Here is a 13,235-nt window from a genome sequence, read left to right on the forward strand (position 1 = left end):
CAAACATTCAGTGAAAAATAACCAGAAAATACAAATAAAATATAAGATACTTGCTTTCATTTGAACGTAATCTTTAAAATCTCTTAAAAGTCACTTCAACAATGTATCATGTTCTTAACAGGCTGACCCTCACTGGCAACATTCATGTCATGTCTATCTAAAACATATGCTCTTTGCTCCCAGGCTGCACAGGTACACCCCAATCTCAACCCCCCAACTACAGGACCAACTGGCCTGTGCCAGCAACTGGAACTCTCGAGTGAGAATTGGGCAATCCTAACCCACCTCCCTACTTGGCAGTCCCCGCTGGGTCAGTTTTCCCCAGTTTTCTTTTTCCTTGTTCAGGTAGTAGTGGGGTAGGTCAGCAAATCCACTGGCTAACTGGTGTTCAATAAAACATATCTCTTGTTTCTGCTGGCATTTCCAAGCTCCACAAGTAATTATCTTAGAATGCCCCTCTTCTCTTGATTTCAGAAAAGGAAGAAATAATTTCCACCATAAACACTGCACTTCCCTTAACCTTAAAACCTTTCGGCCTCTATTCCCTTTGTATCAAGCCTAGGGGGTTGGGATGGCAATCGCTTTCATACCTTTCAATAAACCATAAAGGGAAAGGGCTAGTTCTTACTGCTGAGGGCTCCTTAACATGGGATACTTTATTAGTACTTCTATTCCCAGCTTTGAGCCTTAGCAGCAGTTCTGGGACAAGGAAACAATCCCACTCAATATCTTATCACATAAAAAAAAAAAAAAAAAAAAAGCACAACTAGGGAAGTGGTTAAATAAATTATATTATATTCTTACTATGAAACACTATGCAGACATTAAAATAATAATGACACATCTAAAGATGTTTTTTAACTAAACAAGAACAATATCTATACTGTGGTGCCATTTAGCTTTTAAAAAGTTCCTTATATATCTATGTGTGCATTCACTTGTGTAAATCCAAATGAAAAGAGTTAGAAGGAGACAAACCAAAAAATTAGTAAGGCAATGAGATTGAAGGACGAGGCAAATGGAGGTTTTTCATTCTTTACTTCAAATGCTCCTGATACTTCCATTTTTGACAATAAGCATCTATTATGTTGCCATTTAAAAATAAAAATTAAACCAATGAAAATGAAATATAAGAAATAAAATCCATAGTATCATATTTCAACTCTGTCTACTTCTGTGAATTAGAGAAGAGTTTGCTTTATTTTTAAATCCTCACAAGGAGTAGGTTTAACATGTTAATTTATTCTAAAAGAGAAAGAAATGTTAAAGTCCCAAATATCAATACTATGGATCAGGGTAATCAAATATATTTTAAGAGGCACAAAAGCTGGAAATCATAATGCTCTTTATGGAACTCCATGAAATATTGATTTATAGTACACCCTTGGCATTCAAGAATTTAACATTCATGGTTTAAATTATTTATAAATGACCCCAAAATCCATTACATGCAGTAATTTGTAAGTTTGCTGAGACATAAATTTGCACTGTGCCAATTACAAAGCTCAGGAGCTAGAGTAAGCCACTGAACTGGCGAGTGAGCAAACAGGAAAGATGGAAGGTGCTCTGTACTTGGAAGAAGTAGGAGAAAGTCAGAGAGCTCTATATTTCCTAAGCATCCCACATTGCTTATTTCTTAGATTAGATGAAAATGGGCAGCATTAAATGTGGAAAGCTGGCGACTCATGATAGAGTGGCCAAATCCCCTACAATGTAAATATACACGTTAGAAACCTGAGGGACAGAAGAGCATGAGCTGGTAGAGGGTGACCTGGGTGTTTGGAGATGGCAGGAATGTATTATTAAGGCTATTGAAATAGCCGGTTAACTTCCCAAATAAGCCCTTCCCCTGTACCTCAACCATCTGAGTGTTAATGTACTAGAAGGGACAAGATAAAGAACTTCCACCTAGAACAATTTCAATCAAGTAATGTATTGCTGTTTCCAAACTGCTCCTGGCAAGAATGTCTGTGGTGATAAATTACCTTAAAAGTCCTGCCTCAATCGCATTAACACTGATGTACTAAAGACTAAAAACTCCTAACCTGTAGCCCCAACTTCACTCCTGAGCTTCACACTCAGATTTTCAACCACTAGCTAGACATTTCTTTCTCAATGTTCTATGCTCCTCGAACTCTAAATGTCAAAACTGACATTCTGCCTCTGTGTTCTCTGCCATAAGTTTCTGCCAACATATTTCATCTATTCATGCTAGCCAGAAATTTAGAAGTCTTTTACTCTCTTCTTGCCCTCTCTCCCCAGATCCAAGCAAGAAGTCCTACAATTTTATTCCTGAATGCTTTTATAATCCAATACTTCTTACCATCCTTAAAGTCACTGCCCTAGCTTAGATTCTCTATTTCTTCACTGTGTTAATGCCACAATTTCTTTCCTTACCTCCAAGTCTTTTATCTTGTTCTTTTGCAATCTGTCCTCTAGTGAGCTGCAGGGATTACCTCTGTGACTGAAAACATTTCAAGGACCCTTCTCTATTAACTGGTCACAAAGCTGTCTTCACCCTCATCTCACAGTGCCATCTATCTGAGACCTGGTAACTTGCTCTGACCAAAAGAATTCAGCTAAATAACAATTCTAGTTCTAGGCCTTAAAAGATCTAACAGCTTTGACATCACTTTCTTGGGGCCCAGCTGTCAAGTGAAGGTGCTCAGTCTAGGCTACTTCACGGTACGGTGACGGAGGTGGGCCCAGCCATTCCACCAACCTTTGCTGAGGCACCATTCACATGAGTAAAGCTATCACAGATGCTTCATCTTCAGCTGAGTTCTCAGCTGAATGAAGCCCAGCTGACACCAAAAACATGTCATAAAATAATTGCCCAGCTGAGCCCAGCCAACCCACACAATTATAAGACAGAATATAATCATAATCACTGACATAATCATGTTGTGTTAAGTCACTAAGTGTTGGGGTAGCTTGTTTCACAGCAATAGACAGCTAAAACACTTTACCATACTATTTTCACTTATGTCGTTTTGGTTAGGCTTCCTTCTGTCATTTATAAGAGTTCTCATTAGATTATAATATAATATAGATTATAAAGGAAATACATTGTCTTAGTCTGTTTTATAGCTGCGATAACAGAATATCACAAACTGGGAATTTTATAAAGAACAGAAATTTCTTATCTCACAGTTGTGGGGTCTGGGAAGTTCAAGATCAAGGCACCAGCATCTGGTGTGAGCCTCCTTACTGCATTGTTACATGAGGGAAGGTGGAAGGGCATGAGAGGATGAATGCTGTGCCCTTATACGGCAGAAGAGTGAAAGAGTGTAAACCCATTTCTATAAGCCAAGCCTCCCACCATTTTTTTAGAGATGAGGTTTCCATATGTCACACAGGCTGGCCTTAAACTCCCGGGCTTAAGCAATCCTCCTGCTTCAGCCTCCCAAGTGGCTGGGACTACAGGTGCATGTCACCGCATCCAGCTTCACAAGCCCTTTTTACAGCAGCATTATCCATTCATGAGCACGGAGCCCTCATAACCTAAATAACCTCCCATTAGGCCCACCTCCCAATACTGTTGCACCGAGGATTAAGTTTCAACATAAATCTTTAGAGGAGATAAAAACACTCAAACCATGGCAACCATCCTTTTCGCTAAAGTTAATCAATTCAAGTACCCTCATTTTCACATCTAAATTAGAAAGTTACATAACTGGGAAGGAGTTGCAGAAAGACATACAAGAACTGATGAAAAATATAGACTATTTCTGACAACTGTCTTATGAAGAGAAGTTACTAGAGTCACAAAACTCTTTACATAGTCTAATATGTATGGTAGAAAACTTCATTATACCCAAAATGAAAATACACCTACATTTGAAGCCAAGGTTACTAACAAATGTGATCTTGGGCCTCAGTTTCCTCTGAGATGTTCAATGATGGTACAACAGTAGCTCTCAGTTTTGAAGGGACACTAAAATTGGGAGAGTTTATTTAAGATACCACTGATGCACAGGCTCCACACACCAAATGAATCAGAATCTCAGAAACAGGGTCCAGTGGGGCAAAAGTGATTTTTGTCCCTTCTCTCCATTGCTTCTCCTACTTTTCCCAAAGAGAATGTAATTTTTTCCAAGTACATTGATCTAAATGTAGGCCTGGCCAAACTGTTATTGGTTTTTTGTAGCTGGCAACCTCCTGCCATTAGACTAGATAGATGAGCCTCACCTCTTGTTTTCTCTCTCACCTGCTCTGCACTATAGCCATCCCTTTAGGAGTAGCTGTTCTAAAGGTTCAGTGTTCAGACTCAAACTGGGCAGGGATGGAGGGTGGGGCTTGGAAAGGCTCTGCTGGGATTTTCAGTCTAAGTCACATTCTCTGGCTCAGCTTTACCAGAGAGCCCTGCATAAAGGATCATGAAAATTTAAGCCTTATTTTTCCTGGGCTAGAAGAGGTAAATCTTCCTCACAAGGAAGGGAAGGAAAAGCAATTGGCCAAACAGAACTTGGGCATTCCTCAGACCTGGTTGTAATACTCCCTTGATGTCATCAAAACCTCACAAATAGCTTGAATATCTTGGATCTGCTCCTCTCTATAATCCATCAATTAAGATGTTTCTCAAAGTTTTTCTTGTGATTATCAAACCTTATGGGTTGGGATAAACAGAGGAAAACATGTATACTACAGATTTTCTTCTGAACACAATAATTTCTCTTGAAAAAAGGCAACGTCAAGTGACATGTTCAGAGTTCAGAGAATACAGTATATGAGGGCCCAAAGTTTATACAAAACAAATTTTGTTTTAATAAGTTTTATGGCAAATATATCTGAGCCAGAACACATTTTGTTTTCATTTATTAAGCTTGCCTCCATAAGTAAAGCAAAGGAATTGAGTGTATAGTGACCAGGCCCCACTTCTCTAGCTGGAACACAGGCTCCAGTGAGAAGTGGTTCCTCTCTCTGGGAGAGAGGATAGGAGTGAGAAGAATATATTCGAAGACTGACCTCTAAGGTAGATGTTGGCATTTCAGTCATTTTGGTGCACAGTCTTCCATGAACAATCCTGTTCCTCTGGTTTTCCCTGAGACTGAGACAGGGATCCACAGAGCTCAGCCATGGGACTAAAAGGATCATGAAAACTGTCATCATAAGCTACCCCTCCCTAGAAAGGAAGCATGCCTGAACTTTCTGTCCTGGGGCCATCTCTATCTTTCTCTCTCTTTTTAAGTACTTCCAATAAATAGTCCTCATTTTCTTTAAGAACCCAGTGTTACAGAATGCGTATTTCAGCCAAACCATTCTAGTGAGTTAGCAAAAACTGAAAGAGGAAAGAAGGTCTACAAATATTGTCAGTTAGCCCAGAAGTGATCCTGAAACAGGCTCTTAAGAACTATCCCATCAATTTGTTTTTCTCATCACACTTAGCAAGAAAATGGTGGTTAAACGCAATCTGAGAACAACCACCAATGGAATAAGAGAAGCCAGGTTTTCAGAACAGAGGTGCCAAATTATGACCAGAGTGAAGTGGTCTCCCCCCCCTTTTTTTTTCCAGTCTGAAAATTTCTAAATTTTCAACAAATACTTACTATATTAAAGATTAGTTTCAGTAAGTCTGAAAAAATTGGGCCAGTTTTTGTCTTCATAAACTCAGCAATAAAAGGCAGCTTTGATTTCTCCTTATATAGCATATGATTAATTTCTATCTAAAATACCTAACGAAGAAACAATCAAATAATGAATTTTTAAAAATCACCTTGGATGAAATGGTAGACTCTTCCTGATCAGTATTTTTGCACTTTTCTCCTGTATCTTGTTCTGCTGATGTATATTCTGAACTTCCTGATGAAATTAATTGCCTCCTTCCTTGCTGTGTTGTGTTTAGTTGGGTTTTATCTTTGCAGATTTCTTCTTTTCCACTTCCCTGGATTACATTACCTTAAACACACATAAAGAAAAAGAAGAAAATTATCTTCAGTATCTTCAAATGTCAATAATCTATACCAAAAAAAGAAAAAAGAAAAAGGATTCGAGACCAGCCTGGCCAACATGGTGAAACCCGGTCTCTACTGAAAATACAAAAGATATCCAGGTACGGTGGTGTGCACCTGTAGTCCCAGCTACTTAGGAAGCAGAAGCATGAGAATCAGTTGAACTCAGGAGGTGGAGGTTGCAATGAGCCAAGATCACACCACTGCACTCCAATCTGGGTGACAGAGTGAGCCTCCGTCTTAAAAGAAAAAAAAAATGCTAACTTGGAAACACCTATGTGCAAATCTCAGAAAGTATTAAGCAGTAAAATGGCTAAGAGCTCCAGGCCTGCATTCTACCAGGCTGAGATGCAAATGGGGACTCCATCCCTTAACTATTTCATCTCACCTTTCTGAACTTTGGTTTCATCATCTGGGTAATGGGAATTATAATTCATGGAATTATTAGGAGAAGTAAATGAAGTAAGATATGTAAACTATCTAGCAGAGTACCTGATACATGTTATTTTTTTTTAATTGTAGAATTGAATTTCTCTAACAGAAAATCTGACTTATAGCTATCCAATGAACTTTACATATACTACTTATTTTTTTTATTATACTTAAAAGTTCTAGGGTACATGTGTACAACATGCAGGTTTGTTACATATGTATACATGTGCCATGTTGGTGTGCTGCACCCATTAGCTCGTCATTTACATTAGGTATATCTCCTAATGTTATCCCTCCCCACCCCCACCAAAATAGGACCCGGTGTGTGATGATCCCCTTCCTGTGTCCAAGTGATCTCATTGTTCAATTCCCACCTATGAGTGAGAACATGCAGAATTTGGTTTTCTGTTCTTGCGATAGTTTGCTGAGAATGATGGTTTCCAGCTGCATCCATGTCCCTACAAAGGACACGAACTCACCGTTTTTTATGGCTGCATAGTATTCCATGGTATATATGTGCCACATTTTCTTAATCCAGTCTGTCACTGATGGACATCTGGGCTGAGTCCAAGTCTTTGCTATTGTACATATACTACTTATTAAACCCTAACATCTACAGTGAGGAATTAAACTTAAGCTCTTTTTTTTTTTTTTTTTAATGAAATAGAGTCTTGCTCTATCACCCAGGCTGGAGTGCAGTGGCACGATCTCAGCTCACTGCAACCTTCGCCTCCCTGGTTCAAGCAATTCTCCTGCCTCAGCCTCCCGAGTAGCTGGGATTACAGGTGCGCACTACCCTACACCTGGCTAAATTTTGTATTTTTAGTAGAGACGGGGTTTCATCATGTTGGCAAGGCTGGTCTTGAACTCCTCACCTCAGGTGATCCGCCTGTCTCAGCCTCCCAAAGTGCTGGGATTACAGGCAAACCCAAAATAACCCAAACAGGGAAGTGACTTCTACAGACTTTGCCGATGAAGTAAATAAATCTCAATAACAATGGATATTGTATCCCATAAAATACTTACCCAAAGTTTAATGCAGTTGGCAAACCTAAGTCACTATCACATTTTGTTAACAAATTCATATTGTCCAAGGCAAATTGTCCTTCTCCTCTACTTGCGAACGATGTCTTCATGAAGGCAGAAACTTTACATGCCTTGTTCACCGTACCTCCCTTGTCTCCAGTACCTTCAACTGTGCCTAGCACAAAACTGATGCTCAATAAATATTTCTGACTAAATGAATTTTGAACATAAACAATTTGTCCAAAGATTCCCTTAAGAGCCAGGATATAGGTATGTAAAGCCATCTGTAGTCATTATTCTAATGTTCTAAAGCAGGGATTAGCAAACTTTTTCTGTAAAAAGCCAGAAAGTAAACAGATTAAGCTCTGTAGGCCATACAGTGTCTGTCAGTACTACCCAACTCTGTCTTTGTAACATGAAAGCAGTCACAGACAATGCACATACGGTTGACCATGGTCATGTTTCAATAAACTTTATTTACAAAAACACGCAGTGGGCCAAATTTGGCCCATCGGCTGTAGTTTGCTTAGTCCAGTTCTAAAGGACATTCAAGTAGCCTAAAATAACATTCCCTCATTCAGTTCAGGAAAGAAATGCCAATAGAATACTGTCCATATTATCAAACAGGAATATCAATTGAACCAATATAAAAATAATACATTTATCAAATGAAACTGAGGAATAAACTATTATAATAACTAAATTTTAACTAAATTATTTAAACATTCATCAAGAATCTAAATTAGAAAATAGTTCATATCATTTTTGGAAACTGTCATAAACAGGACTTAATAGGACTGTGTAGCTTGGTACAACAAATGACCAAATGCTGTAACAGTTACGAATTAAACCAAGTGACATACTGAACTAGTGGTATTGCTGATTATGCTAAGAACTAAAGTAAATTAAACAAGACACAGCTTCTACACAAATGGTAGTTTATATATTCCAAGTGTCACACATGTACCCAAAATTCTAAATTAAAATATATATATATTTAAAATAGTTCTTCAAAACTCCAAATTCTTTACTACAAACCGCCTCTAGGGACTAGAGCTAATTTTTTTTTTTCCTGCATGAGAAGCCATTTTGGTATTATTAAAATGCTCTTCACGAAGAGTGTATAAAAAACGAATAGCTTAAAATGGCTAACAACAGTCTTTATATCTGGTATGGCAAATATTCTTCTGAAATCCAAAATAGGTACAGTAAAGTGATAGAAATATAAAAGAAATTAACTATTAATACAAAACAGCTTGATTTTAACTATTACCAAAGGCACTTATATGAGCTGTTACACTAATACTACATGAACGATAGCTCAATTATATATATATATATATATATATGTATCATTAAAAATACATCCATCCAATCTTACCCTTTAGAGGAACTACTCCCAAACAGCTAGATTAACTATTGCATGTGTATACTTCTCAATTTTTTCCTGTGTTTAAGCAAATATATCTACAAATACATATGCATAAACATATACAGGACTAAAAGTACAAATGTTATTATTTCTGTGGTTTAAATACCTAGGATTGCAATTTCTGGATCAAAGTGTATTGTATATTTAAAAATTTAAGAGATACAAGTGATTTTGAAAGGCTGTACTAATTTATACCTCCACAAGTAGTGTTCCATAATACTCCTTTCTGCCAACAGTGGATATTATCAATTGCTTAAATGTTGATAAGTTAATGAACAAAAAATGGTAACTAGTTGTTTTCAATTTACATTTTCCTACCTGATAGTAAAGTCATAACATTTACTATGTGTATTTATTATTCTGTAGTATGTCACACATAATGCCCAAAATTTCTACTGAGTTTTATCTTTTTTGTTACTAAGTAGACAATTTTCTAAAAACTTTCTTTTATAAGTGTGGTAGATAATGTATACTGCTTGGCAGGCTATTATTTGCCTCTGACTTTATTTATAGTGTCTTTTGCATAGAAGTATTTTTCCTTTTTATTTAGGTAAATCTATCAATTTTTCCCTTAGGATTCCAGGTTCCCTATCATCTTAAGAAAGTGTACAGGAGTAATCAAAATATTTTTCCCATACTTTCTTCAAATGCCTTGTTTTAATATTTATATTAAGACTATTAATTCAATAGAAATTTGTTTCTGAATATAGTATAAAGTAGTACTTTAACATTATTGTCTTCAAAATGGAGAGCCAATTTTCTCAACGTCATTTATTGAATAATATACCCTTTCTCCATCAGTTTGAACATCCAAGAGCTAGTACCTGAGACATAAAAAATAAAATAAATTAGAACTATATTGGCTGTCCACTTTCAACACTTCTATTCAACATAGCACTGGAAGTCCTAGCCAGAGCAATCAGACAAGAGAAAAAGTAAAGGGCATCCAAATCAGTAAAGAGTCAATAAGTCAAACTGTCACTGAGTCAAACTGTCACTGTTTGCCGACGATATGATCATATACGTAGAAAACCCTAGAGATGCATCCAAACAGCTCCTAGAACTGACAAATGAATTCAGCAAAGTTTCAGGATATAAAACCAGTGTACACAAATCTGTAGTACTGCTATACACCAACAGTGACCAAGCTGAGAATCAAATCAAGAACTCAACCCCTTTTATAATAGCTGCAAAAAACAAACAAACAAACAAAACAAAAACAAAAACAAAACTTAGGAATATACCTAACCAAGGATGTAAAGGACCTCTACAAGGAAAACTACAAAACACTGCTGAAAGAAATCACAGATGACACAAACAAATGGAAATATATCACATGCTTATGGATCGGTAGAATCAATATTGTGAAAATAACCATACTGCCAAAAGCAATCTACAAATTCAATGAAATTCTCACCAAAATACCACCATCATTCTTCACAGGACTAGAAAAAACAATCCCAAAATTCATGTGAAACCAAAAGACAGCCCAAAGCAAGTCTAGCCAAAGCAATACTAAGCAAAAAGAACAAATCTGGAGGCATCACATTACCTGATTTCAAACTATACTACAAGGCTACAGCCAGCAAAATAGTATGGTACTGGTGTAAAAACAGGCACATAGACCAATGGAACAGAATAGAGAACCCAGAAATAAAGCCAAATAATTACAGTCAACTGATCTTTGACATAGCAAACAGAAATACAAAGTAGGGAAAGGACACCCTATTCAAATGGTGCTGGGATAATTTGCAAGTCACATGTAAAAGAATGAAACTGGATCCTCATCTCTCACCTTATACAAAAATCAACTCAATATGGATTAAAGACTTAAATTTAAGACTTGAAACTATAAAAATTCTAGAAGATAACATCAGAAAAACCCTTCTAGACATTGGCTTAGGAAAAGACTTCATAACCAAGAACCCAAAAGTGAATGCAATAAAAACAAAGATAAATAGATAGGACTTAATTAAACTAAAAAGCTTCTGCACAGCAAAAGATAATCAGCAGAGTAAACAGACAACTTACAGAGTGGGAAAAAATCTTTGCAAACTATGCATCTGACAAAGGACTAATACCCAGAATCTACAAGAAAAAACAAATTAGCAAGAAAAAAACAAATAATCCCATCAAAAAGTGGGCTAAGGATATGAATAAACAATTCGCAAAAGAAGATATACAAATGGACAACAAACACATGAAAAAATGCTCAACATCACTAATTATCAGGAAAATGTAAAGCAAAACCACAGTGCGATATCACCTTACTCCTGCAAGAATGGCCATAATTTAAAAATCAAAAACATAATAGATGTCGGTGTGGATGTGGCAAAAAGGGAACACTTTTACACTGCTGGTGGGAATGTAAACTAGTGCAATCACTATGGAAAACAGTGTGGAGATTCCTTAAACAACTAAAAGTAGATCTACCATTTGATCTAGCAATCCACTACCGGGTGTCTACCCAGAAGAAAAGAAGTCATTATATGAAAAAGACACCTGCACATACACTTTTATAGCAGCACAATTTGCCATTGCAAAAACATGGAACCAGCCCAAATGCCCATCAATCAATGAGTGGATAAAGAAATTTATATATATCTATATCTATCTATCTATCTATATAATCACATAATAGCACTTGTTAAATGAAAAAAAATTAGGGTGGTATTTGATAAATGGCACAAAGTAATAGCCTATGTTTTAAATTAGACTTCATGTTCACAACTAAAAACAACTAGGCTAAGCCATACATTTACACAACCTCTATCTCCATAGAAATAGTTTATAGTTTTTCTTCAGAAAAACTTTCAAATTTTGTTTACTGTTTTCTTGAAAGTCAGCATTAGTAGAAACAAAAACCTACCTCCACTGATTGCTGGTACTGAAAGGTTTTGATCACTTAAATGTTCTGCTAACATCCAAGCTGGAAGGATTCTTTTCCTCTCGGCAAGGATTCGCTGCTGCTTACTGAAGTCTCTATTTTCACCTAGGAAAGACTAAAAAGGCACCTATAAATTACTAAAAATAATCACGTCTTTAATGAATTTGCAAAATATTTGCTTTGCAGAATACTACCATTAAAATACCCATATGCAACTGTAGACTGAGTTCATCAAATTTCTTGAACAAAGAAATTATTTCTATTAGTTTAAATGTTGGATTACTGCCATATTCTCTAGAGCTTAACTTAAAATCAGCAAAAGTACATAAATGCTAGCAATATTATCATAATAGGCCTAATTTCAGTTGTCTTTTCTGCCTTCATCATAATTTGAAGAACATTATTATAAATGGATGAGATCTCAAATTTCTCACCACACTATTTGTGGGAGTCATCCGGGTCTTGGCTATTTCTGTGCTTCCTTCCAGTTGTGAGGCACCAGTAGTCTCATGAGGTAAATTAATCACGGGGGATTTTGGTGTTTCATTCAATATATTATCTTCATCAAGCATTTGACTGTTTCTATAAGATAAAATAGAAACTTGTCTTTAATTTTAACACTCTTCTGCTGCCTTAGAACTACATCTAAGTTATGTCCCTTTTCTCAGACTTAGCAAAAACAAAAAAGCAAATTATAGTATATTAGAATAAAATATATAGACTAGAATATGTTCTTTATTTCCTACCTGCTGTATTGCCATAAAATACATCAATCTTTCTAAATCATGGGCCTAGAAACCACAATTATTTTTGAGATGTGTGTCAGCCATCTTTCTTAAGGCATAAGAGCTCTTTATTTAATATTTGTCCAGATGGTCCACAAAAATTAAGATCACCACCCAGCCTCTAGAGAGAAAATGTAAACTGCAAGGGCATCAGCTAAGCTAGTTAGATGCTTGGAGAAAAAAATAAATAAAATTCTGAGTTTAAGTTGACACACTGCTACCGAAGTTCAGGGAAGTATTAAAGAGCTACTTATGAAATATCCCCAAACTTGTAGTATAGCTGCAAGCTAAATGTTCTGGAACAGGAACATCCATGGTCACATGTGGGACATGCCAGCAGAACCAATTACCTCATACTCCTGCAATATGCAGTAAGATCATCCAAAGTTGTTGGGTTATTATTACTTACATATGCATAGACATGATCCAACAAATTTGTCTTTTTGAAAATTTGAAACTACAGATGAAATACTACTCAGAAATAACAAGGAGTGAACTTCGGATGTGTGCAAGAATATAGATGAATCCCAAAGGCATTTTGCTAAGTGAAAGAAGTCAGACACAAAAGGTATATTGTATTACTCCATTTATATGACATCATGAAAGGTAAAGCTAGAGTGACAGAAATCATATTAATGGTTGCCAGGGATTAGGGGTGGAGTGAAGGGACAGACTACCAAGAGCCATGAGAGAACATCTGGGGAAATGGAAATGTTCTATAT

The 13,235-nt window shown here is 36.5% G+C and overlaps 1 protein-coding gene across 2 annotated transcripts in view; it reads right to left on the reverse strand.

The window, feature by feature from the left end:
* APLF (aprataxin and PNKP like factor) overlaps positions 1-13,235 on the reverse strand; it is a 95,430-nt gene that overhangs the window by 38,840 nt on the left and 43,355 nt on the right. For both annotated transcript variants that reach the window (XM_015112593.3, XM_028832435.2), the window contains exons 4-6: positions 12,163-12,310; positions 11,711-11,843; positions 5,717-5,898 (exon numbers count right to left, since the gene is read on the reverse strand). In XM_015112593.3, the coding sequence (XP_014968079.2) occupies positions 5,717-5,898; positions 11,711-11,843; positions 12,163-12,310 (463 nt within the window). The remainder of the gene's footprint in view (positions 1-5,716; positions 5,899-11,710; positions 11,844-12,162; positions 12,311-13,235) is intronic.

This window comes from Macaca mulatta, chromosome 13 (assembly GCF_049350105.2).
Source record: "Macaca mulatta isolate MMU2019108-1 chromosome 13, T2T-MMU8v2.0, whole genome shotgun sequence".
Classification (NCBI taxonomy): domain Eukaryota; kingdom Metazoa; phylum Chordata; class Mammalia; order Primates; family Cercopithecidae; genus Macaca; species Macaca mulatta.